Genomic DNA, 20,672 nt, shown 5'->3' on the forward strand with positions numbered 1-20,672 from the left:
CGGGCAACAGAGCAAGACTCTGTCTCAAAAAAAAAAAAAAAAAAAAAAAAAAAGAAAAAGATGAAGCATGTGTGTGCAAAAAGAAAAAAAATTATGAATTTGAGATTTCAGCAAGTTGAGTTTGAGACGGCTTTGGGACCTCAAAGAAGAGGTAACATACAGCAATTGAATTGATTTGGGCTAAAAATATAAATCTGTGGACCTTTGCATAGCAGTGATGCGTTGGTTCTTTCAGATGTTGCTAACTCCCAGCAACCATCAAGGTAACTTAATTCAATCTAAATATTTGTTGAACATCTTCAGAATAAGTGTTGTAGGTGTGGGAAGGATATTTTTATTATTATTTTATGGCTTCTGAAGAGAGTATATGCCCATTTTGGAAAAATTTGAACTGTACATAAAAGTATAAAGAAAATTACAAGCCGGACATGGTGGCTCACACCTGTAATCCCAGCACTTTGGGAGGCTGAGGTGGGAGGATCACTTGAGCCCAGGAGTTCGAGATCAGCCTGGGCAACATAGGGAAGCCCTGTCTCTACAGAAAATAAAAGAATTAGCCAGGCATGGTGGCACACACCTATGATCTCAGCTACTTGGGAGGCTGAGGTAGGATCACTTGAGCCCAGGAGGTTGAGGCTGCAGTGAGCTAAGATGGTGCCACTGCACTCGAGCCTGGGCAACAGCAAGACCTTGTCTCAAAAAAAAAAAAAGAAAATTACAAAATTACACTCATAGTCTTCATTTGAAGACAAAACCACATCTAATCTTTTCTATATAGATGTTTATATATTTGAGCTTATTTTGCATGCACAATTTTATATTCCTTTTTTTTTCCACTTAACATCATATCCGAAGCAGTTTTTCATAAGTCCTCACAAATAAATATATGGAAAACAGTTTAGGGTATGTTAAGTGGGCAGGTGGAAGGGAATAGAATATAAAATTGAGTGTGCCCAGTAAAGAGATAAACAAGAAGTCTCAGGCTCTAAAGCTAACAAATACAAGGCATGCTGAATCAGAAAAGAAAAATAGTTCTATTTTGTGGGATTACCATAATTTATTTATTTGAGTCATTTTTCTACATATTGTTGCTATGAATATCACTGTGTAAGTGAATCTTATCTATATTTTTATTACTCTCTTAGGCTTCTAGGAGAATTATTAGATAAAGGGTATGAGGAATATTGCATCAGAGAATATTCTTCATGTCATCTGTGTGATTAGAAATTCTTTTTTCCAATCCAGCAAATCTTGCATCTATTGGTTTCAGAGCATGGTATTTCTTATATATGTCTTACCAAGTACATTCAGTTGAGTGGTTTTTTGGTTTAACTTCTGATAGAAATTTCAGATTTTTGAATTAAGTATAAGCTTTGTGTAATGAATGGTTCCATAAACCTAACATTATTTTAGCACCTAGCACAAAACCTAGGGCAGAATAGATGCTCAATAAATATAAATGGAATTGGAATTGAATTTCAGATTTAAGAGCCTATACAGCCTGTATTTCAATTCATGGAAAGTTCTATGTGCTGTGTAATGTCTGTAGAAACGCTTCTGCAAACTGGTAATGAAGTAATAGAGTTATTCTCAATGTACTTTATTTTTTTCTTTTCAGATCTTTTTGGGTTAGTGGTCTTTCTTGGTATTGAACCTTACTGTGTCAAACACTGGTGGGTTCGACTTCTCTATCGGCCTTACTGCAAAAAGAATCCTCAGCATCTCTACAGCTTTATTGCCAAGATACTGTGGAGGTCTGCAAAGAAAGATGTGATTGACCAAGTCAGTACAATAAGTTTTTATTGATAAAGATACTATAAGAGAAAAGAAACAATTGGGATGGAAAGTTAAATTTTTAGATGACATCTTTTTTTTTTTTTTCCTGCTCCTTTTCACAGATCCAGATACCACCACAAACCGAAGAAATACACTGGCTCCACTTTTCTCCAGTGGAAAGGCATTTCTATCACCGTCAGCATGAGGTGTGCTGCCAGGATGCGGTGGTAAAACTCAGGAAGATTTCTGACTGGGCTCTGAAGCTCAGCAGCCTGGACAGAAGGACTGTCACCTCTATCCTGTATCCATTGCTGAGGCTCAGACAGGCCTGCTGTCACCCACAGGCTGTTCGTGGAGAGTTCTTGCCACTCCAAAAAAGGTTTTATTATCAACTTTTTAAAATTGCAGTTGATATATCATAATAGACAATATTTCTGGCCCACAGTTTCATTCAGAGACATGTAACTGAGTTGTCAGTTATTTTTAATGGTGTGGAGGGTTTTCTTTGGTATGGAACCTCATTTGCAATGGAGAATTATCAAAATTATTTTCATGGTTTTGAGCATTTCTCTTTTGCAATGGGTGTGGTTTTTTGTTTTTTATTTTTGTTTTTTTTTTTTCTTTGAGACGGGGTCTCACTCTGTTTCCCAGCTGGAGTGCAGTGGTGTGATTATAGCTCACAGTGGCAGCCTCAAATTCCTGGGCTCAAGTGATCCTCCTGCCTCAGCCTCTCAAGTAGCTAAGACTACAAGTGCACACTACTACAGCCAGCTACTATTTTATTTTATTTTATTTTATTTTATTTTATTTTATTTTATTTACTTTATTTTATTTTATTTTTTATTTTTATTTTTATTTTTTATTTTATTTTATTTTATTTTATTTTTTGAGATGAAGTTTCACTCTTGTTGCCCAGGCTAGAGTGCAGTGGCACAATCTCAGCTCACTGCAATCTCTGCCTCCTGGGTTCCAGCAATTCTCCTGGCCCACCCTTCCAAGTACCTGGGGTTACAGACATGTGCCACCACGCCTGGGTAATTTTGTATTTTTAGTAGAGACGGGGTTTCATCATGTTCGTCAGGCTGGTCTTGAACTCCTGACCTCAGGTAATCCACCCCCCGCCCCAGCCTCGTGCTGGGATTACAGGCGTGAGCCACCACGCCCAGCCTATTTTATGTTTTTGTAGAGACAGGGCCTCGCTATGTTGCCTGAGCTGATCCTGAACACCTGGCCCCAAGCAGTCCTCCTGTCTCACCCTCTCAAACTGTTGGGATGACAGGCATGAACCACCACACCTGGCCTTGAACACTTCTTTTAAAATTAGGATTATTGTTGAAGTTTTTTAAAAATTATTATTTTGTTGTTTAGGGTTTTGGCTGTACTCCAGATATGAAAGGCTTTTGCTCTTACTTTATTTCATAGTTCCCACATCAGGGAATTAGATTACCATTAAATATTTTCTATCTCTCTGATTATTCATTCTGAGAACATTAAGAAAGTTGTGTTCATAATACTCTATTGTCCCAGAAAGTTTTTGTGAATCAGACTGCAACTCAGGAACTAGCCTTTGGCTATAAGAGATAGAAAAAGGATTCAGTTTTGTCTTTGCTTTTAAGCAGGTTATAGACAAATAAAGGAAATGATGAAAATTACAGATTTCTAAAATATGAAGTGAACATGGTAAATTTCAAAAGATATACGTACAAATTGCTGTGTACAGTTAGAGTCTGAAAACAATTTATATATGAGTGGTTAAGGTTAGACAGCCTTTTGAAGGAATGGCATTTAACCTTAGAGGATCTTCATTTTTTACTGATTAAAAAAATATTCAGGCTCAAAGAGGTTTTCTAATTAAGTTGCAGTGCTAGGATTCAGAGTCAGTCTTACATTTTAATACCTGTAATATTTCAAATATATTATGTTGTACTTTGTACTTGAGGAAGATTTTTCTAGTTTTGTTCTCCCTTTACTGAAATGGGAAAAACTTAAAGATGTGATCAAATAAAGGTACTTATGTGGGAAAAAATAATGGTAAAAATTGAGGTGGAAAAAAAAATGCTAGAGATACCACAACTACTGCGAGTCTCATACACTCTTGATCATGTGTGATATAACACTCCCACTGAAGTAACACTTGGGATTTTCTTTCTAGTTTTGAACAGTCTACCTTTTCTTTTAGCACCATGACAATGGAAGAGCTGCTGACATCTTTGCAGAAGAAATGTGGAACTGAATGTGAAGAAGCACATCGACAGCTAGTTTGTGCTCTCAATGGCTTAGCAGGCATTCATATTATTAAAGGTAGAAGGTGATTGCTTTGTTATCTCTGATTCTTCCAAACACTTCCTGAGGAAGGTTAATTATAGAAAAAATAGATTTTGATTTTTTGGGGGGGATTTTTCCCCCAAAAAGATACTTTCACACACTACTGAATATAGTTTAAATAGGTTCAACTTAATAGAGAGCAGTTCATAGAACGTTTCGAAAACCTTCAAAGTTTACATATGATTTAACCAAACATTTCCATTTTTAGTTCTTTTTTAAGGAAAAGAGGATACACAGATTTCTCTTTAAGTTGTTAATCTTAGACTTTAATAGTTTAATAGTAAACAACTGTAAACAGTCCAAATGATTAGAAATAGAAAAATGGTTAAATTTTGACACATTAAAGGAATTATTGTTCATTGATTTAAAAATAATAGTTTGTAGGATCATTTTTTCAGCAAATATTTGTGCGCCACACCTAATCTAGGTAACGATGATATGGTAAATAAAGTAACTCTGATCTTGCAGACCTTAAATTCTTACAGAGGGTGACAAGTACACACACACCCTCCCACACACACACAGAACGTATATGTGTAAAGTTACAGTGTTATATATTATGCACAAAATTAAAGCAGTTTAGAAAGAGCATCTTATATTTACATGGAAGAGTATTAGTGGCTTCTCCATCTCTCACGGATCACTTTTTTTGCATTAGGTCTAATATCTTACAAACTGTCATTTCATATATTTTGCCTGTTATTGTAGTTTTTACAGGAAAGAGTAAATCCATTCTCTGTTACTCTATCTTGGCTGGAAGCAAAGTTATATAACTGGCACTTTTAATAAGCACCATATAGACACACCTTTCCATATAAATATGAGAAACATTAAAACTGTATTCCTTAGGTTCAAGAGTAAAGATGAAGTGTGTTAAGTAGAAACATTGAAAACATGCAGTCAAACTTCTGGAAATCAAAATTTCAATGTCTAATATAGAAAATTCATTTAATAAATAGAAGATTAGACACCACCTAAGAAAAAAATCAATAAAGTCAAAGTATAGAATAGCGATAGAAACTCTTCAACATGAAAAACAAAAGAAGAAGACTGAAAATTTTGAAAAGAGCATCAGTGAGGTTGTGGACAACTTCACATGGCCTAATATAAATGTGTTGGAGTCCCCAAAGGAAAAAAAAAAAAAAATATATATATATATATATATATATAGTGAGTTTTATATCATGTAAATGTACAATGTGCAAAAGCAATAATACAAAGTCTGTGTGGGGAGACATGGGTGTGTAATATTGTAAGATTATTATCCTATATATGAAGAGGTATATTATATGAAGGTAGACTGTGACAAGCAAAGAATGTACACCCTACAGCCACCACTTTAACATACAACAAGGAGTTAGAGGTAATAATCCAAAAGAATAGATAAAAATAAAAAATCAGGCCAGGCACGGTGGCTCATGCCTATAATCCCAGCACTTTGGGAAGCCAAGGTGGGCAGATCACAAGGTTAGGAGATCGAGACCATCCTGGCCAACGTAGTGAAACCCCGTCTCTACTAAAAGTACAAAAATTAGCTGGGCCTGGTGGCATGCGCCTATAGTCCCAGCTACTTGGGAGGCTGAGACAGGAGAATCACTTGAACCCCAGAGGCGGAGGTTGCAGTGAGCCGAGATTGCACCACTGTACCCCAGCCTGGGCTACAGAGCGGGACTCCATCTCAAACAAAAAAATAATAATAATAATAAATAAATAATAAAAAATCTTCAAAAAAAAAGGAAAAAAGGGTGCAAAAAACAAATGAGATGATTAGAAAACAAACAGCAAGATGGTAGATTTAAAAACAAGCTTATCAGTGATCACGTAAACTGTAATGGTCTAAATATCCCAATTAAGAGGCCTGGATTGTCAGACTGGATTAAAAACGATAACCATCAATATATTCTCTATAAGAAACCTACTTTATATTTAAAGATGCAAATGTAAGAGGATGAAAAAAGATATGTTAACACTAATCAAAAGAAAGATAAAGCCACTATATTTCTATCAAGTAAAATAGATTTCTTATTAATACTGCCTGCTAACTGATTGTACCACTGGAGCTTCCAAAGTAGATTTCAGAGCAAAGAATATTACCAAGGATAAAGGGTGTTACTTTATCACTAGAGAAAAAAATTCTAAGTATTAGTGTACCTAAAACAAGAGTTTCAAAATAAATACTAAAAACTGATAGAATTATAATGAGAAATAAACAAGTGCGTAATTATTGTCAGATTTCTACATCCCTCTCTCAGTTATGTATAGAATAAGTAAAAAATAAGTGAGGGCATACATAGTTCAAACACTGCTGTCAACCAGTTGACCTAATCAGTATTTATTGACTACCCAACCAAAGAGGAGTATACATTGTTTTTAAGTACACATTAAATGTATATGAAGATAGGGCATATTGTGGGCTGTAAAACAAGGCAGTAAATTTCAAAGGAATCATGCTTATAGAGTGTGTTCTGTGCCCACAGTGGTAGATACCAATAACAGAAGGAAAACTGGAAAGTCCCCAAATGCTGTGAAATTAACACACTTCTAAACCTTTGGGTTAGAAAATAAAAGGGAAAGTAGGAGATACTTTGAAGTGAATAAAAATGAAATATCAAAATTTGTGGGATGCAGGAAATCAGTTATTAAAAAGAAATTCATAGAATTAAACATGTACTAGAAAAGAAAAAAGTTTCATATCGGAGACTTCAGCTTCTACCTTAAGAAATTTTTTAAAAAAGTACAAAGAAATCAGTTGCCCAAAGAAATGTGTGCTTTTTGTAGAATATAAGTAAATATTCTTACATTAAGCCTCTTTGAGTAGCCCGTCTGTAGTTGTTAGCTCTTTAGCATAATAGAACCAGAAATGGAAAGTGTCTCTTACTGTGCTAGATACTTGGGTAGAGTTATAAGGATTCTCAGAAGCTGAGTAGAAATAGCTCTAAACAAGAACTGAATAGGATGGGACTTCTTACATACTGCAGTTAGAACCCTGTGAAATGGTATATATTGTTCAAGATTTCTGATCTTCAGTGTCTTTGTCAGTAAAATATTACAGGTGCTTTACTTACCTCAACTATTGTTCTTAATACAAAATGTGGAAGCACATTGAAAACTTTATAAAAACAGAGATGAAGAATGATGTTATTGATTATGGTAATATGAAGGTTACCTCAGATTCTTACCACTTTCAACCTGCTCACAATGTAAATTCTGTTATCAATATCTAATAGAAAAGGGCCTATTATTATATTTTCTTGTTAAATTGTTCACATATAGTACACGTAACTTTGTGTGCAAATCTTCCCTCTAGGGAATTCCCTAGAAAGTCCTCAATTTAGCTAGCAGTGTATTGTTGATTATTAAGAGAAATCTCCCACCAGAAAGTCCATTAATAGAGGACATGTTCCTTCTGAATTTAATTGTAATTTTCAACTTAATTGTAATAGATTTGCTGCTTTTAGTTTTTATTAACTTCATAGTGATGTTAAACAATATTCATTTTTTAAAGTAACATTACATATATAACTTACATAAATTAGATTCTTCTAATGTGAAGATCAGACAGTGAAGGTCTGACTTTTAAAAGAAATCTAAAATTAATTTCAAACTCTAAAAGATTTGCTTATATTATATGTAAATAAATACGTATGATGCATTAATACATATTCTGAGATTCTCCTTGACTGGTATTAAACACATTTTATTATTCCAATTTTGAACATTGTGTTTTCTGCAGATGATTTTTGGACAAAAATTAGCTTGACAATATGAGATCCACCAGTTTACTTAGAAATATTAGCGCCATCAAGTGGCTGAGAATGGGATTTCCAAATTTGACTTAAACCTTTATAACATTGAATATGGGTTTTTTTTATCTTCCTCAGAAAGCATGTCTTTTTAAAAATAAACATGAAAAACCAGGTATTATAGTGAATAGATCAAATTCAGCTGCTTTACATTATAGTTTAATCACTATACTTTATGTAAAAGGTATGGTAATTATGAAGAGAAAATTGTTAAATGAATTCTCTATAAATGATAGTATAAATACTGATAGAATTCGTAATGTCCTTTGAAAAGCTTTAATCAAGACTCTTAACTAAAAAAAGAGAACTCACTGTGAAGATAATTGAATGTTAATGCCTACGTTATAAAGTAACTTTATTATTGTGAAAATAATCTTCTCCCTTATTTAAAGGGAATAGAAATTGGCTGACTACAGTTCTTTGATAATGTGTGTTTTAAAAAGCTTTGTGTTAGCTAACTAATAGAACTAGATATAAAGCAATGGTATAAGAGCTGTTGTTCCAAAAATTTGTTTTAAATTAGGTGTTTTGCACAACACTGGATATACATAGTGCCACTGAACTACACACTTGAAAAGGGCTGAGATGGTAAATTTTATGTATATTTTACCAAAATTAAGATATGTATGTAAACTTATATATGAGCTAAAAAAAGAACCAACTTCAAAATTTACAAAGGTTTGCATATATATATATCTCATTGTAACTATGAACGTGGTCCTGATTACATGATATTCATAAAACCAGCTTGAAGTTTTTTTTTAAAGCAAGTATGTGTAATACTTAGGAAAAAAACTTTCTCAGCAAATAAAAGCTAGAACATCTCTGTACCTTTTTTTGGTATGGATTGCATGGTTTCACCAGTGTTAGATTTTTACTTTAATAGTATTTATAATTTACCTGTCTTGAATTTTACAAGCAGCAATTAAGATAGAGTCTATTATTCAAGCCATTAAAAATGTTCATCTCTTATTTTATTGAGGTATCATCAAACTTTCTGTGTAAAGAAGCAGATAATACATAGGCATTGCAAGCCATAAGATCTCTGCGCAACTATCAGCTTGGCTGTTGTAGTACAACAGCAGCCACAGGCAGTATAAAAACAAATGAGCAGAGCTAGGTTCTAATAAAACTATGGACCCTGAAATTTAATTTTCACATGTCACGAAATATTTTTTTTGAATTTTTTTTCAACTATTTAAAAATGTAAAATTCATTCTAAGCTGATGTGCCCAACAGATAGGCAGAGGGTAGAAATGACCCATGGGCCATACTTTGCCAGCCTGTGCTTTAATCAATACTTTCTGAATTGCTTTATTTGAATGAGGTGCTAATTATGAACAGTAGAAAACAGCATACATCTCAGACTAACTATGGTTTGTGTGACCAGAAGAAGAGGGAGATCCCTGAGCTTCTGACATGAAGTTTTTAATTGCAAATTATTTGGCCTAATACCAAGAACAGTAATAGTGACCAAGAATAGTATATTTTTCTGATGATTATGTGTAGGTTGGTCAGTGTCTTAAATTTTTTTTATAAATAATCTATAATTACCTTAAGTTTATCCTTAATTTCAGACATCATAATGACTACTGATTGCCACCCTTCAGCAAGAGGAAATTTTTTTGTCTAAATTAAAAGTTTATCCAATAGCATAATCTCAAAACATTACAAACAGGTTTGATTATAAACATATTTCAGTATAATTTTAAAACATTATAAATGTAATATAAGAACATTATATTCCATGGAATTAAAAAAGGACCGTACTCACCCTTTTTTAAAACTTGGGCAATCATATTAATACCAAGTCAAATTTCTTTACTTAAAAAAATAGTTATAATCATTACGTTTTATTTTTACAGTATTCTTAAATAATGGACAACTAGATGACATTGGGAGCTAAATATGTGACTCTCTTATGCTTTAAATACATTTTAATTCTTTAGGTGAGTATGCCTTGGCAGCAGAATTGTACAGAGAAGTGTTGCGCTCCTCGGAGGAACACAAAGGAAAACTCAAAACTGATTCACTTCAAGTAAGTGAAAGCTAAACAATTTCGTAGGTATTCTGTTTGTTTTTTAAACAAAATAATTGTTCTGAATGTTTAAGAGGATAAATGGTAACAAACAGTCACAATCACTGGGTGAAACTTGGGATTCAGTCTTCTCAATAAGCATTTTCGGTGATTTGTATGTACACTAACATTTGAGAATCACTACTATTCCATTCAGGGAAGTTTTGGGCACAAGCATGGCAAGATAAGTCTAAATAAGCTACAGTTAAAAATAGTTCAAAGTACTTGTACTTCCAAGAGTAGGTCAGTTTTATCACTTTTACATATGAATATCAACATGTTTATTCACATGGTTTTCATTAAAAAGAAAAGGAACTAAGCAATAAAACCTATCTAATGATAATTTTTAGAGGTCTTTAGGGAGATTTGGATATTTTAATTATAACACTTATTTCTCTTTCCCTTCTTGGATCTGTCATTGACTCATATAGACAAGGCTCTCTAGCTAAATAGGAAGTAGAGATGGGTTTATTAATTTTGGCAAGTTTAGGTTTGAGTCCCAGGTAAGATGTCATTACCATTCAGAATATTGACCTTGGGACTGACTAACATGTTCACAGGTATCAGAGTGGATATTTAGAGGAATGTATGGAAAAGTGGAGGGAGAGGAAAAATTAAATATAAATCTTATATTCTGCATGGATAAGGGTTACAAAAGGCAGGTCCTAGAGCTTAACACCCTTCTCTTGAGTAAAGAAAACAAAGTAGTAGTACTCAGATTGTTTTATAGGAAAAGTATTTGGTGATATGATCTTAATGTGGTGTTAGTGTTCTGTGTGCCATATTAATACTAGGTTCTCTTCAGAGTCTTCTGCATTGACTGTCATAATTATTGCCTTTGATATGTTTGTAGAGACTTCATGCTACCCATAACTTGATGGAATTGTTGATAGCCAGGCACCCAGGGATACCACCTACCTTGCGTGATGGCCGACTTGAGGAGGAAGTAATTATTATTTTTTTCATTCTGTCTATAAAAGTATATTTTCTTCAAACTTTATGCTCCATATAGTTGATATATCCTAGGACATACAACATATAAATAAATGTAATCATGTTTTCCTGTTACTTTGATGTTTCAAATTTTGTTGTGATTTTGGGTAGCAGAGAATGGCAGCAGTACGTATTATTTGGCTTCTCTGCTGATCTACCTGCAGTTATCTGATAAACGCTTGTTGTAGATATGGCTGTTGGTAGCCAACAGAACGGGATGTAAATAAATGAGTTTTAAAAAGGAAACTTTGATCTCATGGCAGATCTACAAAAGATGTAGCTTAGTAAATATACAAACTTTTGCACTTTCTCCACATTTCTGTGTATTTTTTAAGGGGGTAAATAAAGTCAAATTTTTCGTGGTAGTTCTCTCAAAGAAGTTTCCTCTACAAAAAGTGTTGCCTGTTTTTGAAAAGAATGACATCGAAAAGAGTGATATTATAAATTATTTTACTATAAATTGTTAATAGCTTATTATGCAGATTCTTCCAGGGATTTTTGTGTTGTTAAACATTAAAGAGCTAAAATCAAAAGAGTAGGTATGTTTGAAATGTATGGAACCTGTAAGTGGAGCCTTTATTTGAGTCAACAGGATAAAAAATGAGATTATATAAATACGCACAGCCTTTTTGCACTGGTTGTTTTGGGTGCGGAGGTGCCCTGGCAAACTATTTTAATTAACAAAAATTTTATATATTTATGAGTAGAGAGTGATGTTTTGATATATGGAGACACTAGAATAGCTAAATCAAACTAACATATCGATTACCTGTTTCCTCTCTTTTTATTTTTATTTGTGTGTGTGTGTGTGTGTGTGTGTGTAGTGAGAACATTTAAAATCTACTTTCTTAGGGCTTCAGCATATGAATTTGGGGGAAACAAAATTCAGTTCCTAACACCTATATTACTGTATATTCTCAAGGATTATTTTTAAACTGCAGTAACTAAGAAATTTTAATCACTAAATTAGCCAAATTTTAGAAAGGTGCCTTTGCTTTGCCTATCATTTGAAATATTACTGTTCTTTTTTTCCCCTCTTTGCTTATCTAACTAAAAAAAAAATTTAAATGAAAATTTGGCAAACAAATCTTCGGTGTTTCTTAAATTTTGTTACTTGGACAGGTAAATTTTGTTAACTTCCATATATAAGGAATTTTTAGTGTGACTTTTATGTTCTCTACAGTATACTTGTACTTTTATGTTTAAATGCAGTTAAGTAGCTTTAAATGTATAAAACGACCCATTCTTTTTGAAACATCATACTGAATTATATTCTAGATTGGGAGTGAAAGTTTATATTTTCTGTTTCAACACAGGCCAAACAGCTGCGAGAGCACTATATGAGCAAGTGTAATACAGAAGTTGCTGAAGCCCAGCAAGCTTTATATCCTGTGCAGCAGACCATCCATGAGCTTCAAAGAAAGGTACGCCAAAATGCAGTGTTTCTTACTTGTATTTGTCTCCAGATATCATTTTGAGTTTTGGCTTTTTGGTGGGGAGAAACTTGAATTTCGTATACATTTTGGAATCCTTAGCACCTAGCACATTGCCTGACCCACAACAGATGCATAAATAAGTCAACTATTTTGAGTTCTCTTTCTTTTGAACTCATGGGTTTTCTCTTACCTTGAGTATATAACAGTTGTCTTTTGAAGAAAGTAAAGACTTCTATAACCTCCTTTTTATCTTGTTTCTGAGATGTTTTAAAATGTTAATACATTAGAACCACAAGTATTTTTCCTGCAGAATATATACCACTTGTCATTTCTAAAATTTCAGTTTTATGAAATCAGTAGCAAAATCTAAAGAGGTTACACAAATACACTTTTATTTTCAGTTTTTAAATCAGGTGTTGCAAATTTTTGTCTTTCTAATTCATTCATTATTTAGTATTCTGGGATATAATTTTGTTAGTTATCGTGGATTATTCATTAAGTAGAATCTAGTTCAATTAGTTAAAGATTAGAATGAATGCTTTCTTTCTTATGCTGATAAAGAGACCTGTGACCTTTTCACATATGTAGAATGAGTACTGAATTTTCATTTGGTGTAAACAGTTTTTTTAGTTACAGCTTTGTTATATAAATGCATTCAATAAATTCTCATTTATCCAGAGTAGTTAGGAAATAGGGGTTTCTCTTTAATTGTGTTTTCAAAAGAGGAAGCGAGCATTGTACATGGAATATGTATACTTGTCTCCCCTCTGTGATAGTCCCTTTGAGAATAGCATTTATTACTTTCTTTGAATTTTGGCATCACCCTGCCCAGTGATGGAAGCTTAGTGAGTACTAAAAAAAATGTATTGATTAACTGCTACCTTTTTTACAGATTCATTCTAATTCTCCTTGGTGGCTAAATGTGATCCACAGAGCAATAGAATTTACTATTGACGAGGAGCTAGTTCAGCGAGTGCGAAATGAAATAACCAGCAACTACAAGCAACAAACTGGCAAGCTTTCTATGTCAGAGAAGTAAGAAAACAGGAAGAAAAAGTATCTACTTATAACTTTAAAAGCAAAGAAATCCTTGTATTTTCTAGTGTCTAATTTCTCATTATTATCGGCCTTTTTTCTCCATTCATAAACCTATACAGACACATTCGTACTTCTTTTTTGCAGCCTTTTTTATTCACACTTTATCAAAATGGTTATAGATACTATAATTGGGTTTAACTCCTAACTGCCACATACCTTTATTACTTTAGTTACTTTAATATTTTACTCTTCATAATGTGAGCACATTAGTAACTATTGAAATTATACAGGAAAAGTGCTTGGCAAAGTGCCTCGTATATAGTGCATAATTACAGATTTAATTAAGTATATATACATATATATATATATATATATTCAACCAAGGAATATAACTCTTAGCCATTTTTCTTCTTTCTTCCCAATATTCTGCTTTTATGTTTCATCCTGCAGGCACCTCCTCATATAGAGCAAGGATGTCAGGAGGGCTGTCTGTAATCAGGCTTAAAACGGAAGAATGTGGCAGTCGTACACTTTCAAAGATATCTGAGACAGACATACATTTTTCATGCTCTTTTTCAGTTCCTGAGCACAGGACTATCAAATTTTTTTGGTATCTTTTACAGTAGATAGCCCAATATTATACTTTGAATACACTCTGAAGGAAAACTCACTCAAATGTTCTTGGTTAAAAAAAAAAAACAAAACAGCCAACAGTTTCTTTAACACTTTGTTTGGCAACCATTTTCTGAATTTGAGGAAATTGACCTGTTATTGTTTTCTTTGTATTGTGTGTGGTGCTGGTGTGGGAATCAGGTTCCGTGATTGCAGAGGTCTTCAGTTCTTACTTACAACACAAATGGAAGAGCTAAATAAATGCCAGAAGCTGGTAAGAGAGGCTGTAAAAAACCTGGAGGGACCTCCATCTCGTAATGTTATTGAGTCTGCAACAGTCTGCCACCTCCGACCAGCCAGACTTCCTCTCAACTGGTAGGTAATAGAAGAAATCATACAATGAAATGGTACCATTTCTTTAAGCTAGATTTCTTAGAGAAGAAACAATTGACTCATATAGTAAAGGTTTTTTTATTTTAATTGAGACAGAAGTAGAAAGAGATGTATTAATCTAATTTAAAGAAAAAGTCTCAAGGACAAGGTATGAAAAACCATGTGATTTTTTTTTTCTAAAATGGCATATCTAGTAGAAAGAAAAATGAAGTCAAAATATTAAGCTTCTCCTTAAAATTACCAGATTGCTGGTTATGTTTGTGAATATTTCTGTTAATCTCTTTTTTTTCAGCTGTGTCTTTTGTAAAGCTGATGAATTGTTCACAGAGTATGAATCAAAGCTATTTTCCAACACGTAAGTTCTCTATTTGATTATTACCCGTCAAGAAAATGAAACATTTTGCAAGACTCAGTATTTGATATGACTATATTTTCCCCCACAGTAATCTTTATTATATTGTTTCTTTAATTAAATCGATTAGTACACCTTTGGTATTTGATTGTTTAATATGCCCAATTTTACCTATCCAGCAGTTACCCCCTAAATGTTCATAGTGTAGTAATATATAATTAATTGAGATGCAGTTTTGCAGAGTGGTAAAATCCCTGACTCTAGAGTCCAATGGATTTGAATTATACAGATTTTGCTAGCATTTTACTACTATTCAAGTTAGAACTCATAATGTCCGGCATAACTTCTTCAAAAATAAAGAATGACACAATCAAATATGTTATTACTTTAATAAAACCATAAGTAAACATTGTCACAAACACCTGGCTTCTCAGAGGGAAGCTTGTTAGAATAATAAATGTATCCACTTTCATCCAGGTGTGTTACTATTCTATTTTAGGTCAAATCTTTTTCTGTTATTACTGAAGTAAATAATACATTTCTTCTTGTTTCTATCCAAATTCTGTTTATTCGTCTCCAACAGATATAACTTATCTAAAATAGAAATTTTCCCCAATATTTCCTTGCCAGACGTTCACTTCTGCATGTCAAGGAAGAAAACAAGATTTTTGTGTTGTTGTGGCAAATGAATCAGTAGTCTTTCTGTTTATTATAGTGGATATAATAGAATTATAAAAAAGAAACTGGCCAAATGTATGATGTTTTCAGCTTTTTCAGGGTTGCTTTGGTTTTTCCAAAGACTTACAAACATGTTCTTTTAGAACTCACATTGAAGGTTGCTTTTCACTAACTGATAGCAGTTACTGTTGTTTTTTTCTGGTATGTTTTCAGAGTCAAAGGTCAGACTGCAATATTTGAGGAGATGATAGAAGATGAAGAAGGACTGGTGGATGATCGAGCACCTACCACTACCCGGGGTCTCTGGGCAATAAGTGAGACAGAGCGATCTATGAAAGCAATACTATCATTTGCAAAATCACATAGGTTTGATGTTGAATTTGTTGATGAAGGAAGCACTTCAATGGATCTCTTTGAAGCATGGAAGAAGGAATATAAGGTATAGTATTTTAAAACTTCCTTCTAAAATTAAAAATTCTTCTTTTTTACATCAATTTTAACTGCTACTTTTTTTCTCTCTCCAGTTTTTTAAAATATTCTTTTGAGATTGAGGTGGCATAATTTCTCTTTGCCTGAAATGTAACTGTTGTAATAAAGGATAGCAAATGCCATAATACTCAAAGACATTCTATTTATTAAATTACTAAAAGAAAATCATTATTAAACTGGAACTTATATGAAACTTTTTGTTTAGCCGTGAAAGTGTGTTCATTCTATTATTAGCTTGATCTTCCACTGCTATTATATGAAATGAGAGTTTTGTTTTTGTTCTGTGAATAACAAACAAGCATCAACTACCTTAAAGATTGGGGAACATAGTAAATACTTCTCATCCTATAAGTTTGGAAACCATTCCAATGAATAAAGCCCAATATGCCCTTTCATATTTGTACTTTAATGATTCTGTAATATTATAACTCTGTACTTGAGATTTCACAATTAATTTTCAATTATTGTTTTATTTGGATTAGTTATCCATTGTACTGCTTTACAGGTGACATAGGTAGAGGAAGGAAAGAAGTGTTTTATTTATAATGACATTTTTATTCAATTTCTTTTTTTTTAAGTCTTGCTTTTTAAAGTAGGATAAAAATTTTTATGCAGGAATATAGTTATTTGTACTATCAGTTCATATGCCATAAATTGGGGAATACATTTATAACATCAAAATCATTGGTTTATAATAATGTTTTTCTCACACATTACTCATGTGAATACAAAGCACGTTAACACAGTTAATTACAGTAAGCCTTGGAAGAAGTGTTTCACAGGATGTTCAGTTGCCCCTATATTCTTCCTTTTGACTCAGTTTGGCCACATGCCCTTTGTCCAGAAGAGAGCTTATTGTGCAGTTCTCCCAGGTCTTGGTACATTTTTTCTGCATAACTTTGCAGACCTTTTCATAGAAGAGCAATTGAATGAACTCCTGCTGTACATATCCACCAGATCTACCTCAAAATGTAAAGTCAGTGAAGAGAGCCTGTCAAAAAATGTATACTGATTGATACCATTTCTGTGAATTTCAGAAACATATGTAACTGAATTATTAAGAATATGTTTCACATAGTATAAGTTCAATGAAAAGTGTAGCAGGATAAGTATAATTCAGAATAGTCGTTGCCCAGTGGTTGGGTACTGAAGGAGGAATATGTGAGGAAAGAGTGATACAGTTGAGAAAGAATACGCAGAGCCTTTCCAAGGAATTCATATTATTCTTTCTTCAATTAGATGATGGGTACTTGATTGTATATTTTAGTATTCTTGTTGCCATTTATACAGAGTTGAATATGTGAAATATGTTATAATAAAACTATTTTTAAAAAATAAAACAGAGAAGAGATTCTGTCAGCCTAAAATTGGACTTTATAAAGATTTTTGGTCTTACCAGGAAATCATTGTATTCTGTTACTGAGAATCTAAAGAGGCAGTGTCCTGTAGAGATTTTTTTCATTCACATTTCATCCTAAAAATGACCCCAGGAACTACTTGTACCTTAGACACATAGCGAAAAAATGTAAGATCTCACTGAAGACTTTTGCTTCAGGCACATCTTGGTGGTTTTAACCAGTTTTAATTACATGCTTTACCAGTGTGTTTGTCTTTTCTGTTCCTTCAGTTTCTTCATGAATATTGGATGGCTCTGAGGAATCGTGTGTCTGCTGTTGATGAACTTGCAATGGCTACAGAACGACTAAGAGTGCGTGATCCTAGGGAGCCAAAGCCTAATCCGCCTGTTCTGCATATCATTGAACCACATGAGGTAATTGGCAAGTAAATCACAGAAAAGGGAACAGCAAGCAGATGTCACAGATATCCAAGACCCATAGAAAAGGCAGAATCAGGACACTGAGCTCTACTATAAGTGTGTATTTAATCTCCATTTTTAATTTGACCCATAGAAAATTGTCTTTGTAGATCAAAAATGGTCGAAGATGAGCAATTTCATATCTATTACATGCTTAGCGTTCACTATTTTGGTGCATCTTGTTTCTCTCCAGGTTGCACATTCATCTGTTTTTGAGTTTAAAACCTTGTATGTGCTTAAGACCAATAGATATTCTCAGTCACTTTTTAGACATTTTCTGTGACCTCAGTTTTATCAGAACTAGAAAAATCTTCCTTAAAAACAACTGAAACCTTTTCTTTTGCAGTGTTTCTTTTGCTAATGATGAACTAATATTAACAACTTACCTTCTAATAAATTTGTCTTTGTAACTCAGGTTTAAAAACATTACTCTACCAATCTCTTTTATTCTCCATTAAAAGATATTATTTCCTTTGTAATTCATTTTTATTCCTTATTTGTTTAGTGCCTTAAGTCTGTTTCTGTACAGCTTGGAGACTATAACTTGGAAAAATTTAGATATATATTCATTATATACTATCTCACTTACATGTAAATTCTGAAGAAGTTTTTCTGAGAAAATAAATTCCTCGTTTGACTGTTCCTTCTCTGTCTGCTATATTCTACCAGGGGGACAGAGGAAAGAAGGGCAGAGAAATTCTTTCCGGGATTTCATGAAATCACTGAGGCCAGAGCAACGAATCATTTAACTTTTCTTTATCCCATGTATATATTACTGAAAAAAATGGTACATAATAGAATTTGAGTTTATTTTTATCTGACTTCAGGTACATAGGGACACTTCCTGTTTAAAAGAACTCTGCATTGAATTGTGCCTTTCATAAAGCAAAAAAAAAAATCATTTGAAATATATTATCTAGTATTCAATTTGAAAACTTGTGTTTTAGAATGTAAATAGGTTTTTTTAAAAACAGAATACATCTGTATTACTGGAGAATTGTCCATATTTAATATAATTTAACCATCTTTCTGAAAGAATAAAGAGGTTTTTATTTTTATTTTCTTTAGGTAGAACAAAACCGAATAAAACTACTAAATGATAAAGCCGTTGCTACATCACAGCTTCAGAAAAAACTTGGGCAGCTTCTTTACCTAACTAATTTGGAGAAGGTATTGTTTCTAAGACATGCTACTGTTTCCTATGCTGCATTATCATAAACCATTTTAGTGACTCCTTTCATAATTAATGGTGCAAATTGTTGTAATTAGTATTTTGTATTATATGAGTCAGAACACTACCTGTGTCTCTACAATAGCTTCAGAGATCACAAAAGAATATTGTATCCATAGAAATTATGCAGATGATATAGAAGGCATGCACTCGATAGTAGAGAACAATGTAAATGGACTGTAGTTCAAAGCCTTGAATAGTAAAAGTATTACAACATATCTCTTGGTGAAACTGGCATAATGCAATTTATACACATGCATTCATTCATAAATACAAAAATATGTTGTAATTTGTTATTTGAAACTGTGAAGTGTGTTTGGAAAGCTACTAAATCAGAGTACATGGTAATAAACGTAGACTTCAAATATTAAGTGTAATTCAAGACACATGTTCTGAGTTATGATCTAAGTATTATACTGGACACTGATGAATTGGTGGGTCATTGATTAAATATAATTTCATTTTATTGCAGGAATTCATATTTGGCTAGTTGGCAGAGAACCTTCTAGGGGCAAGATACCATAGTAAATATTTGGATAGGGCAAGTGAGGACAAGATATAGATTTGAATTGTTCTGGAAACTGGTATAACATATACTTAAGTGAATCAGTAAATCTCAGACAAAATGAAAAGTTAGACATTCATTATAGATATAGCATGATGACTAAGAAGGTAGACTTTGGAACTGGACAGCCCAATTTTGAATCATGACTCAACTATTTTCTAGATACATGACTTTATTTAAGTTATTCACCTTTCCTCGCATCATCAGTAAAATGAGAATGATGTCAACACTACTTTATAGTATAGAGCTGTCTTGAAGATTATGTGAATTAATACATGTAAAATGCTAGAGTAGTTTCTGCTCTATTAAACACTTTCTAGGTTTTTGCTGCTATTAATATTATTAAGATCATTATTACCGTTATGATTACCAACACTTATTCTGAAAGATAAAAAGAAGAAAAAAATTAAAAAGTTTCATGCAAATTGCTAACATTAAGAAGATAACACAGGCCGGGCATGGTGTCTCACGCTACTGTAATCCCAACACTTTGACAGGCCAAGGAGTTTGAGACCAGCCTGGCCAACGTGGTGAAACCCGTCTCTACTAAAGATACAAAAAATTAGCTGGAATGGTAGCGCACGCCTGTAATCCAGTTACTCAGGAGGCGGAGGCAGGAGAATCGCTTGAACCTGGGAGGCAGAGGTTGCAGTGAGCTGAGATTGTGCCATTGCACTCCAGCCTAGGCAACAGAGTGAGATTCCATCTCAAAAAAAAAAGATAACACTTAGGAAAAATGTCTCAACATTCCTGGGCATAAGTTTTTTAAATGTAAGATTTATATAATTTAAATATGATAGTCAAAATAAAAAGACAGTTATCTTGTACGTCATTGTTTATATGTTAAAATATTTTTTAAAACCTAAAATTTTAAGGATATATTCTACCTAAGAAAATCCAATTTGGCTATTAATAAAAGAAAAAGCATTTAATCTATAATGATGGAAAATCAAATTACACAGGTGCTATTTTCTGCCAACAAGTAGGCACAGATTTTTTAAACGATTACACATCCCAGTGGTGAAAAAGGGCAGGGAATGGATACATTTTATGCATTACCAATGGAAATATAAATGTATATAAGCTTT

At 33.1% G+C, this 20,672-nt stretch overlaps 1 protein-coding gene across 6 annotated transcripts in view; it reads left to right on the plus strand.

The window, feature by feature from the left end:
• The window catches only part of LOC116463123 (E3 ubiquitin-protein ligase SHPRH), an 85,711-nt gene that overhangs the window by 27,667 nt on the left and 37,372 nt on the right, over window positions 1-20,672 (plus strand). For all 6 annotated transcript variants that reach the window (XR_004246576.2, XR_004246575.2, XM_058434464.1 and 3 more), the window contains exons 12-23: window positions 1,619-1,782; window positions 1,899-2,155; window positions 3,956-4,077; window positions 9,854-9,942; window positions 10,835-10,927; window positions 12,291-12,398; window positions 13,303-13,445; window positions 14,262-14,435; window positions 14,746-14,808; window positions 15,697-15,922; window positions 17,600-17,743; window positions 18,857-18,958. Coding sequence is in view for 4 of the 6 variants with exons in the window: in XM_058434464.1 (XP_058290447.1) it covers window positions 1,619-1,782; window positions 1,899-2,155; window positions 3,956-4,077; window positions 9,854-9,942; window positions 10,835-10,927; window positions 12,291-12,398; window positions 13,303-13,445; window positions 14,262-14,435; window positions 14,746-14,808; window positions 15,697-15,922; window positions 17,600-17,743; window positions 18,857-18,958 (1,685 nt within the window). In the remaining 2 variants the exon portion in view is untranslated. The remainder of the gene's footprint in view (window positions 1-1,618; window positions 1,783-1,898; window positions 2,156-3,955; window positions 4,078-9,853; window positions 9,943-10,834; window positions 10,928-12,290; window positions 12,399-13,302; window positions 13,446-14,261; window positions 14,436-14,745; window positions 14,809-15,696; window positions 15,923-17,599; window positions 17,744-18,856; window positions 18,959-20,672) is intronic.

The sequence above is a fragment of the Hylobates moloch genome, unplaced genomic scaffold (genome assembly GCF_009828535.3).
Source record: "Hylobates moloch isolate HMO894 unplaced genomic scaffold, HMol_V3 SCAFFOLD_26, whole genome shotgun sequence".
Taxonomy (NCBI): domain Eukaryota; kingdom Metazoa; phylum Chordata; class Mammalia; order Primates; family Hylobatidae; genus Hylobates; species Hylobates moloch.